At 39.0% G+C, this 19,891-nt stretch overlaps 1 protein-coding gene across 4 annotated transcripts in view; it reads left to right on the plus strand.

Moving 5' to 3' along the window:
• Positions 1-19,891, plus strand: part of LCLAT1 (lysocardiolipin acyltransferase 1) — a 185,751-nt gene that overhangs the window by 118,774 nt on the left and 47,086 nt on the right. The window contains exon 6 of one of the 4 annotated variants that reach the window (XM_027621607.2): positions 5,415-7,314. The exons of the other annotated variants lie outside the window; for them this stretch is intronic. Coding sequence (XP_027477408.1) covers positions 5,415-5,632 — 218 coding nt within the window. The 3' untranslated portion in view covers positions 5,633-7,314. Of the gene's footprint in view, positions 1-5,414; positions 7,315-19,891 lie in introns of those variants that run through there. 4 annotated transcript variants of the gene reach the window in all.

Consider the following 19,891-nt stretch of genomic DNA (forward strand, 5'->3'; position numbering starts at 1 on the left):
CAAACCAAATTAAAATCAGAATATTTTGTTTTAGAAAGTTTTAACTTATGTTCATGTGTTCTCATTATCCTTAAATAATTTTTATAAGTATATGTTAATATATGCATATATCAGATAGAAGGACCACTATTTATTAAATTAGTTGTCTATTCAAAGTTAAAACCGCTTCCAATTTACCACCCTTATAAATAATACCAGAGTATGCATAAATCTCTGTAATTCTTCCCTTGGGATATATTTCCAAGTCTAATTACTGAGTCAAAGAGTACACATTTTTTAAGGGTTTTAAAAAATTTTATTCCTACTCTGTCCTATTTCAGTCGGCCACCAAATTCTATTGATGTTGCCTTCTAGAGAGACATCCCCCTTCCTCTGTTTTCACAGGGGCCTGGATGAATGGGCTCCCATTACTTCTCCTTTTTACTTGCTGGCTTTCTGACTGTTCTGCCTCTGGTTTCTTTCCTAATCCATATTGCACTCAGCTTTCAGTCATTCTTCATAAAGTATCACTCTAACGTAACTGTGTATGTGCTTACTTGTTCAGAAAATGTTTTTTGGGTACATACGTTGTTTGGCCTGCTGAGATACCAAGACAGCCCATTCCTGTGAGTATCATAAGGTATAGAAAACAATCATAATGCAGTGTCATAAGAGAGATGAATAGAAACTATCTTGAGGACATAAAGAAAGGTTAGTCTCTCTTTACCTATAGTGACACTGAAGAGGTGGCATATGAGCTGAGAATTACATAATAATTGGCATTTTCCAGGGAGGAAAGGCATTTAAATATTTGCTTTACTTCCATATTCCTTGGTCAAAACTTTCTATAATATGGTTCCAATCTGCTTTTTAAATTTTACCACTCAGACCCCCCCCCCCCCTTCAGGCCATGTGAGCCAACCTATATGAATTAATTGACTATTCTTGACTGTGCCTTATGCTTTCTGAATTTTGCCTCTGGTTAAGTCCGTCCAGGCTAAAACCTGCAGTGTTTTGCTCTTTTCTTTAACCTCTGAATACTCTTCTTCCTTTAATGATCTTCTTCTAAGTGTCCATTCCTATTTCCCCTGGCTGGCAGTCATCTGAACTGAGCATCTTTCATTTTCCTCTCTAGTAGGGCTCAACATAGAGGACCTTTTACTAATAGTTGCTCTAATACATTTTTATTTCTTAGCTTCTTAAAAGGACAGCAGTGGCCATGTCACCTAGACCATTAGGGCAAAGATTTTATTTCTCAATCCACTGAATACCCTTCCGTCCGTATCTTACCTCCCCTGTTAGCAATAGCTGACACTGTTGATTCTTGTTGAAATCCTCTCCCCCTCCGGGCTTCTCATTTTTTCTCCTACATCTCTGGCCACTTTTCAAGACTCTTATGCAGGTTCTTCCTACCTAGGTCTCCGTTCTGTGTCTGAGTTCTTCATTAAGGCTCTCCTGGGTTCCTTTGTTCTCTCACTCCACACATTCTCCCCGGCCGTGTCACTCAGGTTGGTGGCTTAAATGATCATCCACATGCTCATGGCTCCTGAGTCTAAATCTTCTGTTCATAAAGCCCTTCCTTAGTGCAGAGCTATACGTGTGACCTTTAGCTCTTTGGAGGTGCTGTCGGCACTTCATCTTCAGTGTTGAAAATGAACTTGTCATTTCCCCCTAAACTGCTTTTCCTCCTATATTCCCCACACTGTAGAATGCTGGTGGTGTTATGATGATAATGATAATAATGGCTAAGATGGAGTACTTACATGCCAGGAGTGTTCTAAGTGCTTCACATGAACTCAGTCATTTAATTCTTAAAGGAGGTTTTATTATCATCTTCATTTTATGCATAAGGAAACCGAGATACAGAGAAGCTAAATAATAGTCCAGGGTTTCCACCTTTGAAATGGCAGAGCTGGGAATCCAGCTGTGGAACCTTTGCCTTAAACAATATGTATCATTGACTCACTCCATTTATAATTTGGGTGTCATTCTTGAATCAACCCCCTCGCTTTTCTCGCAGACAGTGAAATCCCAACCAGTGCCTTTGGGTTCTGTCTCTTCATTGTCTCTCAGGTTCATTCTTTTCCTTCTCACTGCCATGATATCTCCCCTAAACTATCATACAGTGGTTCAGCTGATCTTCCTAGTTCTGGGCTTGCCTTAACCAGTCCTTTCTACACATTGAACTGGAATGTCAAGCCTTTTTCTAAATGAGGGTGGCAGCATGCTAAGTTAGGTGCTCAGGCTCTGGAGTCCAAAGACCTGGGTTAGAATCCTGGCAACGCCAGAATGAGCAGCGTGTCCCTCAGTGAGCCTTAGTTTCATCATCTGTAAAATGGAATAACAACAATGCTTACTTTATAGGACTCTTGTAAGGATTCAGTGCAATATATAAAGCACTTAACACAGTGCCTGGAAAAGAACAAGCACTCAGTAAATGTTATAGTGCAAATCTGATTGTGTCAGCTTCTGGATGAAACTTGTCCCGGGTTTCACAGTGCTCCAAGGTTAAATTTACTTTAACATGGTTTACCAGGCCTTCATGACCCAGCCCTTGCTTACCCCTTCTGGCCTCTCATCTCCTTTGTTGTCCCTTTTGTCCTCGCCTTCCTGAACTGCTTCCCACTCCCAGAGTGCACAGTACTCTGGAACCTTCCCAGGGCATAGCCCCTCCTACTAGCCTGTAGGTCACAGCTTAGCTAGCAGTTCGTTCAGGAAGCCTTCCCAGCTGTCTTAGACTTCTGTGTTCCCCATATGAATGCTTTCTCTCCTATACTTGCCCTGTATAAATGTTTTCGCTACTGTCTTATTCTTGTTTAATTGTCTCTTTCATCTATTAACTTTGTTTCCTGACCTTTAGAATCCAGTCTGTCTCATTGACCATTTTTATCTCCAGGCTTCAGCATAGGCCTAGCATATAATCCTCTTTAAATTTTTTGAACCTATCAGCTAACTGGCTGATGTATTTTTATACCCTATGTTCCCACGAAGATTTAAAGTGGCCCACTTAAGTATGTATGCTACAATGACAGCAGCACCACAATATTAGAGAATTAAAGGGTCAATAAGTGTGTGAGGTTGGTATACAAAATATGTTTATAAGGTTAATATACAAAATATATAGGATTCTATGTTCCTATAAAATACGGGTCCATAAATTGGCCCTGAGCTTTCTGGCATCTTCTCTAGAGGGAAACTGAATGGTATCATTGACAAGATCCATAAGATTAAAGCAAATCACATGCTCAGAAAAAGTATGACCATTTCTGAAGGACTTGGGAGAAGGATCTCCTGTGGTTCCTCACAGAGGACATTGTGCACTATTGTGACCAGTGCCCTTACTGCATCTTTGTTAAATGTCCCACATAGGGGCGCTTGGGTGGCTCAGTCGGTTTAGTGTCTGCCTTTGGCTCCGGTGATCTCAGGGTCCTGGGATTGAGCCCCACATCGGGCTCCCTGCTCAGCGGAAGCCTGCTTCTCCTTCTCCCTCTGCCTGCCACTCCCCTTGCTTGTGTGCGTGCTCTCTCTCTCAAATAAATAAAATCTTAAAAACAAAACAAAACAAAAAACAAAAAAAAAAACGTCCCACATAGCCTCAGGGCATCCATCCACAATGGCTGACAGGAGAATGAGAAAGAGCAGTTCAGCGCAGTCTCCTAAGAGGCCAGAACATCAGGCTATGTATGATTTAGAGTGTCTCAACTCTAAAGGTTGGGAGAGCCTGCACATCTTCAACCCATTCTCCATGAATGGGATTTCACTGAGATTCAGGTGAGAAATAGTTCACATTGCAGTTTGATTACTCTTCCTAAACATCTGTTCTACAGATACCTTGTAGTTCGAGTTGATGTGTGGGGCCAGGGGCTTTTACTAGTAGGATTCTCTTAGGGACATTGAGGAGCCTACTGAGTGAAGCCTCCTATGTGAAGTAAAGGCAACCTCACCTCTGAACTGTGGGCCAGTGTGTTTCTCACAAGACCGCTGGGATTTAGGTTTTTTTGTGTCCTCTGCAGTGCTTAACAAAATGGTGCCTTGCACATCAGTGGACCATTGTCCAAAACTCAGTCCCTATCTGGCCTTTCTGGACTTGTTTCTTGCTGTGTGATTCCTTGCCCTCTCTTCAGTCCAGCCATATGGAACATACTTTTCTCATGCTGTTCCTTTTCCTAAACTGTCCCAGTCATCTGGGTATCTCCTGTTGATTCTTCAAGATAGTTCAAATGACTTTTCAACTTCACACAGTCCCCTGACTTCTCCAAGTTATTGGGGTTCCCTCTTCTTACTCTCATTTATGCATTTGTCTTAATCACTTCTTTCATTCTCTTTTATAACCAGGTTTTTTGTTTTGTCTCTCTCCCCCTTGGACTCTGAGCTCCTTTAGGGTAGATAACTGTCTCATTTATTTCTCTATTTGAGCTCCTTGTGTGCGGTCATGAATATTACAGGTACTCAGTAAATTTATGGTTTGTACAGATTTTTTAGATGATCTGTTTTCAGCATCTTACACATACATATGCATTGCGTATGCTTATCTATGCACATCTGATTAGTAATGCCCATACCACCTTCAGGCTGGTGATCAGACACTCAGCAGATATTAACTCACATGGACCCTTTCATTGCCATAGAGATTTATGACAGTGCTAGAGGGCCACATAAGCAGGTGTACAGTAATAAATGCTGTCTTAAGACAGTTTTCTCTTTTAATTACCAAAGAACAAAAGTAAGGCTGATTTTTTTGTTATTGTTCTGTTTAGATAACTTATACTTTTATAAGGGACATAAGAGCATGTTATTTTTAACTGAACAAGGTCTTGGCATTTGATCATGTAAAAATCAGTATGGAATTGGGGTTAAGTAGGGTTTCCCAGTTTATTAGTATTTCTCTCCTCAGTGAGTTTCAGATTCTGAGATGGTGCTAAGGAGACAGTCACTGCAGCCTAGAGCCTCTCTGTTTGACTTAAGTAGGGGGAAAATCTTGGCCTGGGGCTATCTACTATTTCTCTAACACCAGCCAGCTGTGATAAATGCTTGCTAGTGTTGAAGGTAGGCCAGGATGATAATGAGTACATATCTTATGGCACCACTAATAAAGATTATCGAAATATATATTCTTAGTATTGGTTAGGTTATTTTCATAGGTGAGTGAAAATTATATACAGTGGTATATTTTACTCATTCAGAAGGCTTATCTTTGCCTAAATATTGATGCTCTGTTACAATGTTTATATTGTTTTCTCAAGAGTAACATGCTGAAAAATGCTGATAACTATGACACTTACAAAATGTTTATTTTAAAATTCACCATGGTGAAAGACGCTGGGTAAGTAAAATTATGGAATTGCCTTTGAGTGAGAACTTTCTGCAGACTGTACCCCGATTGCGAAGAATATTGTTACATACATTAAAATGTTCTGTCGGTTTTCCCTCTGAAGGCAGAGGGAAGAGACACAGAGCAACAGTCGAGGACACGGTAGTTCCGTCCGTCACCGGGTGGCAGCTACAGACGACATATGCATGTCCTTATCATGTTGTATTGAAGCAGATGAGAAGAATTTCAATGCAAATATATTATGGATGTAACAATATGCTTTTGTTTCCTGTTCATGTGAAAATCAAATTTATTATCCTGGAAGTTCAATTGTTGGCCTGAATCTATAAACCTTCTGGGATCCTTGAATCGAGAAATGTATTTTAACAGGAACTTATGACTGCCTTTTGGTTTTATGTAGTATGTAATTTCTTTGCGGATGTGTTATATTTCTTTTTTGGGTTTGTCCAAAAAAGCTTTACCTTGTTTCTCCTTTATTCTGGGCATGTGTCCATTGCATTATTTATAAAAGGTTGTACCTTTTCTCTTTTAGCTTTATAGATTTTTTTTTTCTTTCTTATTAAAAGTATTTTCTGTGTTTTTTTCCACTTGTTAGGACCTTTTGTTTTTAAATACTTTGATGTTTGTTTTGAGTAATGCAAAGGTATTGTTAAAACAACACTGTGTGTGTGTGTGTGTGTGTGTGTGTGTGTGTGTGTGTGTGTGTGCGCGCGCACGCGCATGCGCGCTATGCATGTGCACATGCAAACCAAGTTCATGTGCCTTCACTTTTTAAAAATAGATTCTGATCAAAAATCAGTTCCACAAGAACATGGAACTAAATACAGAAATTGTTTACTTAGTAATGTTGAAAAATGTCTAGGCAGCTTTCTCCTTTTCTGCATAGATTATATTTTTATATGTGATATAAATTATATATAATGTCATTATATATTATAACATAGCCACCCTGTACTTATCATCCAGTTGCTCAGAACACCCGAATTCACTTTGTCATAGAATCTGGACTGAGCAAAACAAGCCCTGGTGTGCAGTTATTTTTTTTTTAAGATTTTATTTGAGAGAGAGACAGAGACAGAGATAGTGACAAAGAGCACAAGCAGGGAGGAGAGGGAGGAGCAGGGGGCCCCGGTGCCGCTGCCAGGCTCGATCCCAGGACACTGGGGGGTCATGACCTGAGCTGAAGGCAGATGCTTAACTGACAGAGCCACCCAGGCGCCCTGTCCTGCTACAGTTATTATAAGGCGGTTCCTCTGCACTGCAGGAAGGTAAGATGAAAGTATGTTAGTAACTTTCTAAAATTAAGTTGCTTTCTCCTAACAAAGCTATGTAGGAGAGAAAGCATATGTGTCCTCAGTGGCTTTCATTCCCTCTGCATATTACATTTGACCACATAAAGGAAATGCCAAGTATTCTGCTACTTGGTAAGATTATTGCCCTGGAGAATCTGTTAGAGCACGCATGTACACTCCACATGCCCATTTTAGTGTGCTTATTTTGTGATAATAACTTCAGGCAAATATTTTTCATCATGGCTTAGTCATCTTTTTCATAGGAAATGATAATTGAAAGAGAAACTAAAGTAACCACTGACTTACATTTCTCAATTTGTTTTATTAAGTACCTCTTCCAGTTATAATCTTATTTGAATGTATAAACTAACAGTAATCCACGATATGCTAGTTTCTTTTCATTCTAATAGTTACATGGGAAAAATAGCTGTCTTAAATCTTTGGACAGCAAGCGTCCTGTTTGTGCACTTTTTTGTCATCATTGTTCTCTTGTTCGTGTTACAGCCCTGTTATGGGGACTAAAATACTTCTCCAGCAAATAAATACTTGAGTACAGTTAAGTAAACATCTGTCTGTGATTCCTTATTTATCCTAAACAACTAACCTTTGATACTGTGAGGGTGTTTTACAATTTCTTAGATAATGTGAGATATTTGTGTTGAGAGTTGCTTGTCTTATTTGTAGGTTAATAGCTGCTTTCTTTGAAGTGATAGATTATATTGCCAAACACTGTTCATTCTTTGGATTAATTTTGCACTGTATAAATGTAGTCTGAAAGTAGTTTGGGGTTTCATGTGGACACTTTTGATAGAACTTTTGAGGCTGTTGTACAAAAGTTTTGAAATCCTATATTCATAGTTTGCGATTTGTATTTCCCATTTCCTCACATATTTGAAATGGCCTTCAGCAGAGGATCAAATAGTAAAACATGGCCTCCGGTGCCAAAGTCAGGTATTAGAGGATATGTGTGCATAGGCCTTGAAGGGAAGGCATATTATTACCCAAACTGAGAAAAACTGCTCTCGTCAAACATGAACCTTAGCAGTGACCTTCTTAAAAGTCAAGGCACAAGGGGCCTTCCTACACCTTACTCATGAGGGGGTGAAGTTCTTGGTGATTTATAATGGTCATGAACTAATTTGTAGCAGAAGAAGAAGTGTTAGACAGTGTCTGTTCTAGCCATAGTTATCACTGCTCCTGGCTGGCAGATCTGAGTTCCTCAACCAGTTAACCAGCACTCCTCAAAGCTGGACAACCAGCTACCCCATTTTTGCACACTCTTAGATGTCATTGTTATAGAAGGACTACCACTTGGCCATGCTGTGCTTCTGCTCAAGAGAGGAACTTCACACTGTTGGTGGGAGTACATGGAAATTACTTTGCCCATTCATTTCTGTGTCCCAAGACTTACTTGCTTTCCTCTAGTATAAAATTTTAACAAGCACACTAGGTTCGTAATAGATCCAGATGAAGTTTCCAAATAGTTTACCAATTAATTTTTGTTCAAGAAATTAATAAACTTTCTTTATCAGTAAAAACATAATATGTTGATCCCAATATTAGTTTCCTTAGTAATTCAGGTAGACCGTAGCCACCACTTATGTTACTGAATCAGTCATAATGAAGGCTTCTATTTTAATAGGTTAGGAATGGACATTGGTAAGAGCTGAAGTTAGGAAAGACTGGATAGGAAATGCTGATTTTTGTTTAGACTTGACAGACGAATAGAGTTCAGGCAAAGAGAAACATAAAAAGTTTGTCCTGTAATGTACTATTAAAATTGTGACTAAAGGTGTTTATATTTAAATATTCTAAAGAAAGTGTCCTTTTTTGTTAAGTGTATGTAACCTGAATCTTAGGTAAGGCCTGTGTTTTATATTTAATACTATGTGATCAAGGCATGCTGTGACAGCACCGGAATAAAAAATTATGAGCACATCCCTATGCTCGCATTTGGAAAATCAGTGTATGATCAAGTACCACAGAAACAATTTATGAGTGTAGAGTAGAGAAGGGTTGTAGTGAGCTGGCAGAATAAGGGGGAGAGTTTAGGGAACTGGACCTTGAATTAGATCTTGAGGAATAGCAGGGTTTGATTTGGTAAAGAAATTGAAAGGTCAGCGTTGGAGATCCAACAGTGGAGACTGGTCTGACTGGAAGCCAGAGTTCATCTAAGTGGTAAGATCTGAAGTTAGAAAGGTTGTCTTAGTTGTCATGAAGCCTCACTTCTAACAGAGTAGAAACTAAAGGGAATCAAATAGTGAGAGTTTCAAAGTAGTATTTATAACTTTATAAATACTTGGGGGCTGGGGAGTAAATGGTTCTCTTCTCAGTATTCTAAAAGAATTGATTATCTTGGAAAGCAGTTTATTACTTGTTCTCAGTAAAGTAAGATCTGTTGGCTTTGTCATCATAGTCATCGCCAAAAAGTCCTATTTTGAGCTTTCTGCATTAATTATGTGCAGTTTAAAGGAAGACTCAGTAAAATTGCATTTCATTTTTTTTTTTTACATCTCTTTTGATCCATGAGTGAGGTATTTACAGGCTGCATGATGACATATAGTAGGAAAAAAATATGACTCATCCCAATTACAAAGCTGTTTCCTAAGAAAGAATCACTGGACAAATGTCTTGTTTGTGTCTTTACAAATGGTTTTGAGATTTTAAAAACCATATTGGCTTTTCTGTATATAGCTGTAAAAGGACATAATTTTATATTTGCAAATATTGACTTATCTAAATAAGTCTTTTTCAGCAGTAATTGACCTTACTAGCAGGATGAGATGCTCATGGACTTTAATGGATTCATTCTCTGAAACATCTGCAACTTCTCTGAAATTCTAGGTGCCAATAGACACTTTATTTGCAGAGTCTGAGAAGAGCCTTTGGGTGCAACAACTAGGTGGTGTTTGTTGGCCTTGGTGAGAGTAGTTTCTCAGTAATGGGGGTTCCAGAAGCCAGATTTGAGTGGAGTGAAGATGAATGTGAATGGAAACAGCAAGTTTAGGTGACTCCTCCTGGGAGGTTGCTGCTAAAGGAGAGGGCCGAGCTGGAGTGGTCACAAGAGGGGGAGGCTGCATCAAGGATGACTCGGGAAATAGTTTCAAAGGTGGAGAAAATTCAGTAGAGCAAAAGCTAAAAGTGAAATGGATTCATGATGGGGCAGATTTTCTCAGAAATCACAAGGGGACAGGAACAGAAACAAAGATAAAGGGATTCCTCATTTGCTAAGGCAGGAGGCAGGGCTGAACTTGAATATATATTTGGTTTAGGGGATAGGTGGCAAGACAGGGAGCCGTGTTTTGATGGAAGACGGTTCTCTCCATCAGATCAGAGGTTAGGTAATCTGATGAGGCTGGTCGGGTGTGTAGGACACAGAGGTGATTAATGAGAGTCTTGGAATAGTTGCTGTGGAAAATGAGAAAAGGAAGTTGATAAAAACAAGTGAAAGCGCTGCTGAGCTCTCTGACCGCAGGCTACAGGCCCCATCTGACTTCCCACCACGGCTTTTAGTTCCATCCAAAGTGGGGGCTCGCGTTGTCTGCACCGGCCTCACTCCTCCCCACCTCCTGCAACACTTCCGTCTCTTCTGCCTCTGATCAGATCCGCCAGTTCTTTTATGTCTAGTGCAGATAGATCGTTTCTTGAGCTCTCCAGCTGGAAGACCGATCCCTCCAGTCTTCTACAACAGTTGAACCACTCTTAAGAATCACATAATTTGCAAATATATTTTATCCTCTTTCCTCGATTGTAAGTTCCTTTGGAGTAAGAATCATGGGTTTGTCAGCCTTCCGCATGCACCCCCTTCCCTCCCTCCCTCTCTCTTTCTGTCACCCTCTTTCTCTCTCTTGCAGTGCTACTGTACTGTTCAGTAAATATTGAATGACTAAATTAAGGCAGATCCACTACAACCAAATAGTCTAAGAGAATGGTGGCCTTTTATAGAAAGACAGTTTGTCAGAATTCTTTACCAGGCTAATCAACTTGGAGAGTGCTATTTCCTCGAGATTTTTACTTTCCCTCTCACACTAACAGCAAAGTATGTTCTAGTTGTAGGTGATTAACTTGGTGGCTCAGGTTATTTAGTGTTTAGATTATTTGTATTCTCCTGTATTATCTCTATTCTCCCCAATCTCTAATGTGTCCGGCACTGTTGATTATGCAGCTTTTACCTTGCCTTTTCTATTGGTAAGGATGCTAATGCCATAATATACCACCCATCCAAAGATTAGGCTTCCTTTTTAAATTCCTTTTTAGTTTCTCACTCAGTGATTCACTGTACTATGCTGAAGGAACTTTGTATACTAACTTGAGCATTTTACAGAGTTTGGCTAGGAGAGGGACACTCACGCTGAAAACAAAGAGGCAGCAATTACAGAAAATGGCAAACGTTAGAGAGAGCAAAGGATGATGGAGCATGCCTGAGAATTCTTTGCTTTTATGAAGCCTTGATTCCCATTGGCTAGGCACTCATAACATTTTCATAAATTGAAGCACGTTGTTACTGTCACATAAAGGTCATCCTCTTTTATATCACTTCAGAAATTTTAATAATTCAGATCTTTGCATTCTGCTGACCATTTTTCCCCGCCCTATAAACCAGTTCATTTTATTTTATGCTTTTATTAGCTGTTTGGCGTTTTTATCTTAAGTGTTGGCCTACACAAATTTAAGATATAGCTAAGTTAGCCAACAGATATGATTCGCTATTTATTGGGTATTAATTGGAAGGACATTATTGTGACCTATTGTTAAAATAAAGCTCAGTATAGTTGACCCTTGAACAGCACAGGGGTTAGGGGCGCCACCATCCCCCCACCCTACCCCCATCCCCCTTGCATAGTAAAAAAGAAAAGAAAAACACATATAACTTTGACTTCTGAAAAACTTAACCACCTGATAGCCACTGGAAACCTTACCAATAACATACAGTCAATTAACACATGTTTTGTATATTACATGTATTATATACTGTATTCCATAAAGCTAGAGAAAAGCAAATGTTAAGAAAACCATACAGAAAATACATTTATAGTACTGTATCCAAAAAAAAAAATCCATGTGTAAACGGACTCGCTCAGTTCAAACATGTGTTGTTAAGTGTCAACTGTATTTAGAGCTTAATTTACATTACAGAGCTGTATTTGGCATTATTTATTTGAGGAGTGAAACCAACAAAAGTTTCTCAGAGGCTTCTAATGCCTCTTTTGCCATTTTGGATATAGAGATTCAGATAGCAATCATAACTCAGATTCCATTTCTGTAAATTCCAAGATTGTGGGCTTCATTGTTTCATTGAGGTGGAATGAAAGTAGCCTTCGACATCACCACTGCAGTTAGCATTTTCCTCCGACCGCTCTTGCCCCTTCAAGGCCAGGACAGCATGCACTTGAAGTTTTCCTTATTTCATGATCCTGGTCCACCCACTTACATCCATATCAACCCCCAGTGCGGTCTCTGGCAAGATACTGCTAAAACATTATATTCTTACCTCAGGGAAGGGTGGCCAAAACAGGTCAAACCCTCAAATTCTACATCTCTCTGCAGGAATTGTCCAGGGTGGGCCAATGTGTCATCACGTGAAGAGAAGAAAATGCAGAAAAAAGAGGAAAAGAAATCTTCCCAAGCCAACTGCCATCATTTTTGTGGCAGTTTCTGCCTATACTGTTAAATTTCCACTCGTCAGATTTTTTAGGCTGCTATGTATTGGTATATAAATACAGATCATTCATAGTGCTTTGTTTGGAAAATTGCTCAGGATTTTAGCTTTGGTTTTCTTCCTACTGAAATTCTTATGTTGGGATATCTGAAGATGAGAAGAAGAGGGTCATAACTAGTAGTGGCCACCTCTTCCATGAAGCTTCCTGATACTGTCAGCTGGAAATAGTTTTTACCTTTCTTCAATTCCTATAGCATTTTTAACTATTTCTGTTCAGACACTTGAATTTGTAACATACTTGCATACATAAACCTCTCTTCTATGCCACTAGCCCATTGGTTACCTTGTGCTTGCTTGCTTTTTTCCAGCCTTCAAGACATACAGCCAACAATAGCTATGTTGTTTTGTTGTTAATTATTTTGGTTGGCCAATTCATATCTAGAGTGGCTTTAATATTATTAATGAATCCATTCAGGACATAATGTTTTGTAGGTACAGATGCCACAGGAGATCACTACTTTGTATGGTGTAGAGATTTTTGGCATATGGCCATACTGATGGTATTCTGGAAGGTTCTCTGGATTTCTTGTTTTAATTTTCTAGTTCATTGTCCTTATTTGGACTGTGTCCTTTTCAAGTAGCAGTAGTTGCTGATGCAGCTGAGAAAAAACCTTTCTGGGGCACCTGGGTGGCTCTGTCGGTTAAGCATCTGCCTTTGGCTCAGGTCATGATCCCAGAGTCCTGGGATAGAGCCCCATGTTGGGTTCCCTGCTCAGCAGGGAGCCTGCTTCTCCCTCTTCCCCCTGCTCATGCTCTCTCTCTCAAATAAATAGAATCTTAAAAAAGAAAAGAAAGGTAGATCTTGTGGTGCCCTTGGGTGGCTTAGTCATTTAAGCATCCACCTCTTGATTTCCACTCAGGTCACAGTCTCATGATTGTGGGATTGAGTCCCAGGTCAGGCTCTCCGCTCAGCCGGAAGTCTACTTGAGATTCTTGACCCTCGCCACCCTGCTCATGCATGCTCTCTAAAATAAATAAATCTTAAAAAAAAAGAACGCGTGACTTCAGTGATATCTTTTGCTTCTCATTTGGTGCCCATAAACTAGGGATTGGAAAAGGAAAAACCAACTGCTACCCAGTTAAGGAACTAACATCACTGTATTTCAGAAACTCTAGGCTTCCTGACAGGACATGAATAAAAGTAAAGTTTCAGATATCACAATGACTTCCTAATAGCCACGTTATAATCTGTATAAAAGAAATATGAGGTAAATAAGAATCTCAGTCATCAGGGGGATGGTCATTTTTTTAATAACCATCTTCGTGTTAGCCGTTCTGTTTGCCTTACTGCCTTCATTAAAACATAGCCATCTCCTGATCTCATGCTCTGTCCTGGTGCCCTCTCAAGTGAAAGCTGTTCCTTGTCTATCTTACAATGTTTTCTTCACCTCTGACTTATGCATCTTGGAATTAAAGAAAAAAAAAATTCTGATTTGAGCTTTTGTATCTAAATACAGCGATTTTTACTCTTCTCAGATAGTAGTCAGCCTTTCCCTCCAGCTGCTGCCTCAGGCCTCACTTCACTGGAGGGAAGAGACTTAGCACCTGGCTCAGCTTCCTCCCACCTCTGGTCTAGCCATCCTCTCAGTCAACCTCCCCATCCACACATGGCACTCTTAGCTCCATGTCCTGGCCCCCCCCCCTTAGCCACACTAGTTCATACTTCGGATTTTGTCTTTTGGAGCTGCTCCACCTATGAAACATTACATTTGAACACCTAATTTTTCTGAGAAAACAGATGTTGGCGAGGATGCTGAAAAAGGGGAACCCTCTCTTACATTCTTGGTGGGAATGCAAACTGGTACAGCCACTCTGGAAAACAGTATGTCAGTTCCTCAAAAAGTTAAAAATAGAACTACCTTATGACCCAGCAGTTGCACTACTAGGCATTTATCCAAAGGATACAAACAGTGATTTGAAGGGACATGTGCACCCCAGTGTTTATAGCAGCAGTGTCCACAATAGTCAAAATATGAAAAGAGCCCAGATGTCCACCAACAGATGAATGGACAAAGAAGGTGTGGTGTGTACACACACACGCGCGCACACACACACACACAGGAATATTAGCCATCAAAAAGAATGAAATCTTGCCATTTGCAACAACATGGGTGGAACTAGAGGGTATCATGCTAAGCAAAATAAGTCAGTCAGAGAAAGATAAATACCATATGATTTCACTCGTATGTGGAATTTAAGAAAAAAGACAGATGAACACAGGGGAAGGGAAGGAAAAATAAGATGAAAGTAGAGAGGGAGGCAAACCAGAAGAGGCACTGAACTCTAGGAAACAAACTGAAGGTTGCTGGAGGGGAGAGACGTTGGGGAATGGGGTACTGGGTAATGGGCATTAAGGAGGGCACTTGATGGACTAGGCATTGGGTGTTACATGCAACTAATACATTTCTAAATTCTACCCCTGAAACTAATAATACACCATACATTAACTAAATTGAATTTAAATTAAAAATTTTTTTAAAATATCACCTCATTTTCTGGCCATAGTTTGTTATATTATAACTGTCTAAAGTTACTGCTACCATAGCTGTTCTCATTAAGATCCCCCTTCACTTAATGCCTTTATTCTCTTCCCCCATTCACAGCTAGAACTACAAGACTTCTGAGATCTCTTCCAATTCTAAGATTTGATGATTTCTGAGATTTTAGGAATCTTCAGTTCTCTGTTTATAGAACTTCTAGTCAGTTTGTGGTTATTTAAACTTGGTAGTGCTTTTAAAAAAGTTGAGACTACAGAATGCAACATCCGTCTCATGTGGTTACTGTAATTTCAAAGAGATTATTTTTAGTAACTGTATTTGTTGTTATAAAATTTCTCAGAAATAGAAAACACACTAGAGAAACTTTAAATAGAAACTACTGAATTTAAAACTAAGATCTGAAGATAAAGACTTTGATGTATTAAGTTATCTTTTGAAGTTCTGAAGTCTGAAAGGTTCTCTTGTAATATAAGGTTTTTATATCTATAAAAATAAGTTTATTATCTAATTTTTTGAAGAGAGTAGAATGACAAAGTAATATAAAATGGAAGCTAAGTGTGATAAAAGAGTTCAGCAAAACTTGAATAGTTTAGAATTTCCTCTCTTCCTAAGAATATCTATAGTATGAAGAACTGTGTTGTTTATGGTAAACTTTTTTTTTTTTTTTAATAGCTTTCTCCCCTTAGACAAACCATTTGACTCTATTAGAAATGGAGCAATTTGGGGTGCTTGGGTGGCTCAGTTGTTAAGCGTTTTCGGCTCAGGTCATGATCCCAGGGTCCTGGGATCAAGCCCCATGTCTGGTTCCCTGCTCAGCAGGGAGCCTGCTTCTCCGTCTCCCTTTGCCTCTCCCCCTGCTTGTGCTCTTTCTCACTATCTCTGTCACTATCTGTCTCTATCAAATAAATAAATAAAATCTTAAAAAAAAAAAAAGAAATGGAGCAATTTGATTTTTACCCAAGAGCAGTGCTTAAAAGATAACTGGCCAGTCTTTATGGCATTGTAGTTATTCTAAATGTGTCAGTCTTTTTAGCCTAAAGATGCAGATGAGAACCTGTTAATAAATACCTACAAAGCCCTGTCCTAGAGCCCCTCCAGCCTGGCTGCCAAACCTCGGCATTTCTCTCCAGGTATTTCTCACCAATGATTCCAAATATTTCTCCTGGGTCTGACTTCTTGGTGGAAGTCCGTTCTGCAGTCCACTCAAGGAAGTTGCTTGACAAGGTCATCTCACGGCTGACAAGGGCCATGGATATGGCTTCTATGCCTAGAGCTCCCCATCCTGACCGCTCGGCAAGGGCAGCATGGCCCTGTACTCCCTCAGATCTGACCCAAGGCCCTCCTGGAAAGAGTTCTCTCAGCTTTTAGTTAGCATCCTCTCTCCCTCTAGGACTCAGACCCCTAATCCTTGGGGGAAAACACCTTGCCGTCCTTTTCTGCCTTCTTTTTAGCAGCTTCTGCTCTGTGGCTGGGCCCCAAACATCCACTGCAGAGTCCTCTTGGCACTGCCATGCACATAAGTGGAGGTGCAAGGGGCAGGGGAGTGGAGGGAAAATCCTGTTGGAGACTTTGCTAGAGCTCTTGAGAGCCTGACAACTCCAGGGTTCTGAGGCTTCAGACTCTCCCCTTTTAGTCTGCCAACCCCCATTTTGTCCAGCTGTAGCAAATTAATGAAACACCCAAAGAAATCTAGTCAAATATATCTTTCCTTTCCAGTATGAATTACTATAAACTTGATAGCTAAACAAGATTTTGGTAAACAGTACATTTTGTAAATTCTGCAAATTGGTTATTTGGCAAATTGATCCTTTAGCAAATTGGCCTGCTTTCCAGTGCATCAGATATTAAATCTCAGGTTCACTTGGGACTTCCTCCTGCCATAGCTCTTTCATGACAGTGGGCTTCAGAACCCTTTTTAAATATTATGTAATGTCTTCCAATTGAAATGTTGTTCCACATTTAGTTTTATTGAGAACAAAATGTTGTCATCACCCTGGGGTTTATAATCGGTGTTTGCAACCCAATTACAGCAGTTCTTCCAGGATACAGAGTTAGAGTACTCTGCAGCATAAGCTGGATGCTGGATGCTGAGCTTATATTCATTTATTTTTAATTGGACCAACTGAGGAAAGGGTGATAGTTGGAATGTATTTATCCTAAGTTCGAAGCGTAACCGAGGGGTACCATGTGAAGGAGAAAAGGTAGAGAAAAAGCACAGTGTCCTACCATCTGCTAAAGATTTTAATTTGACCTACAATTGAGTATATTTTTTCTTCTGTTCACCTAATTCCTAAATTATAGAACGACTGATGTCTGTTTAAGCTAGTATTAGAGCAAATTGAATTTGTATATTAACACTGCAAAAAAAAAACCCACAAAGCAATAAAACAAAACACAACTGTGTATACACATACATAGGTACAACTATAAACAAAAAGCTATTTTAGATACATATATACACACGTGTGTGTGTGTGTTGTGCGTGTGTGTTTTGTTGTTGGTGTTTTATTGCAAGCTTATTAAAGCATCCAGTGGTGAGGGATGAACTTTCACCCAGTAATTTTGTAGTTTCGTTTGGGTCTGCTGCTGTTCTTCCATGCGTTTGTGTCCCCTTTGTTATCTTGGCAGATATTTAGTAGGGCCAGGATTCTTTTTTTGTTCATTCAGCATTTGAAAAAGGTCCCTTGTAATAAAACTCAGCATCCAAAAGCCAATTCAAACTTAAGTTTTTTGCCTTCTGTACAGCATTTTCAATTTTATTTTATTGAATTGTTTGTTTTGAAGCAGAGGTGATAATTATGTTTCCTCATGAGCAAGAGTTCAAGGACATCTGCCTTCAGTTCTGGCCTTCTGGTGCATTTGATTTCACTTATAATTGTTCTACTTTTAGACTTTAGAGAAGATTTTTGGAACCTGCTGTGTCTATAAGAATTCTGGATCTTTCTGCATAGGAAAGGCTTTTGTCCAAATAAACTCCTAGAGATTCTAGAACTTTTGGAGGTGAAGATATGGCCTAAAACATCACTTAAAAATAGCTTTTTGCCAGCTCTTTACTTTAAACTTCCATTATTGACCTTAAAACACTATAATGAAGGCATTTGAGAGATTGCTTTTTAAATAGGAAAAAAAAAGTTGCTTATTCTTTAGATGAAGCAGTTTTATAGGTGGCAAGGAAATCACTTGGTCTCTAAAAAGAAGTGAAGAATCATTAGAAAGAATGAGCGATTTGATTTGCCCTACAAAGAGGCAATAAACCTGTTTTTTTTACCTACTCTTATGTGAAGGTGGGCCTCATCTCTATTCTGGGAGTGATGAGGCATGACTCCTACACAGAGTAGGGAAATTAATAGGCAAATTACAAATTTTCTTTGCAATGGAAACTTGACATTGAAACAGATCATCTGGGTTTTACTGTTTGAAATTCAGTAAGAGTTCCAGGAACTAATTATATAGCAGCAGGTAGTAACATGGAAATACATATACATAGAAAACTGAGATACTCAAGCATGCAAAAGGGCCAGGTCAGTTTATTTTTACACAAATAAAACAAGATTCAAAGATGCCAGATAACATATTAAAACAAGAAAAAATAGTACTAATAAACCAGCAAGGATATGCCTAGCCAAGGCTAATTAGTATGTCACCCATTACTTGTCTAGATATCACTGATGCAATACACTGTATGATTTGTAACATCAAAGCATGCTGTGATGTTACAGGTTTAATATGCTAAAATTTTCCCCTCTTTTCAGTCCTTTAACATAGAAGTAAAATTGGATAGCTGATATGCAGTTTACTCTGCATTTGTCAATCAGCACATGAAAGCATGCTACTGTCACAGTTTAGGGCATTGTAAAAACAGTTTGTATAACTGAAATGTATTGATCACAACCACAGGAGAAAAACATGTTACTTTCCAAACTAGGATGTGATGATCAATTGGCTAAACTATCCCCCTCACATCTGTAAAATGAGGATACCTGCCTCTTGGTATTATTGTCAGGAATAAATGACATAATCTCTGTAAAAAGCTTGGCTCAGTACTTGGACTATGCTTGGTGTTCTATAAATACATCATCATAATTATTACTAATTATCTGTTCAAGTACAGGTTTCAGCTGCTGAGCTTTGAGTTTAGCATTGAACTTAAGAAATAGAATATTTGTGTTACATCCTTTAAGGTCAACAAATGGAAGTCCTTCTGGAACTATTTTTATTGTATGAAGTTAAAGAATATATTTTTTCAATTTTTAAATTTAGGTTATCATTGTCTACAAATGTTGAAAACAAATGTTTTATAATTTATGTGTTATACTTGGAATGTTATTGTAACTGATAGAGGAAATAATCCTACAAAGTTTTATTAAGCCCCTCCTATAATCAGGCCCTGAAACTATAATAGTAAAACGTAGACTTGTCTTCACTAATAGCCTAAAGCCCACAGGCTGTTAAGGGAAACAAACATCTGAACAATAATACTGTACACCATTTCACCTTTCTTTCTCTTTGACTTAAATACTCCCTCTAGTCTAGAGGTAAATACCTATACACCTTGAAAATGGGGCTTGACCGTTGCTCTTTGTAGAAATTTTCCTGCCTTACCCTCCACCATAGTTACTCATTCCTTTCTTTAAATGTCTCTGTAGCTCATACATTCTTACCTCAGTAGGATAGTAATTTGTTTATTTCCATGCCTATCTCTTTTACTGAACTGTTAACATCATGAGACTTCTCATTTATCTCAGTGATCCCGGCTCCTAGCACAGCGCTTAGCACCTACCAAGCACTCCATAAATGTGGATGAATGGATACTATCTACTCTTCTTCCCCTCTCCAGTCCCTTTCCCGTATTCCACCATGCACCTTGAAAAGAAGTGATGAAACATCAAAAAAATGAACCAAAACTCATTAGTAGAAAGGAATATTAAATAATGAAATTGAATAAAATTTTCTTTCCTAGCTTAATAGTTGAATTCATATATGATGAAGCCCTGTTAATATGACTTTCTCAATTCAGAATGAGTTATGTTGTTTATAGAACGGGTCCAAAATAAATCATTTTTTCATGTAT

This window comes from Zalophus californianus, chromosome 8 (genome assembly GCF_009762305.2).
Source record: "Zalophus californianus isolate mZalCal1 chromosome 8, mZalCal1.pri.v2, whole genome shotgun sequence".
NCBI lineage: Eukaryota > Metazoa > Chordata > Mammalia > Carnivora > Otariidae > Zalophus > Zalophus californianus.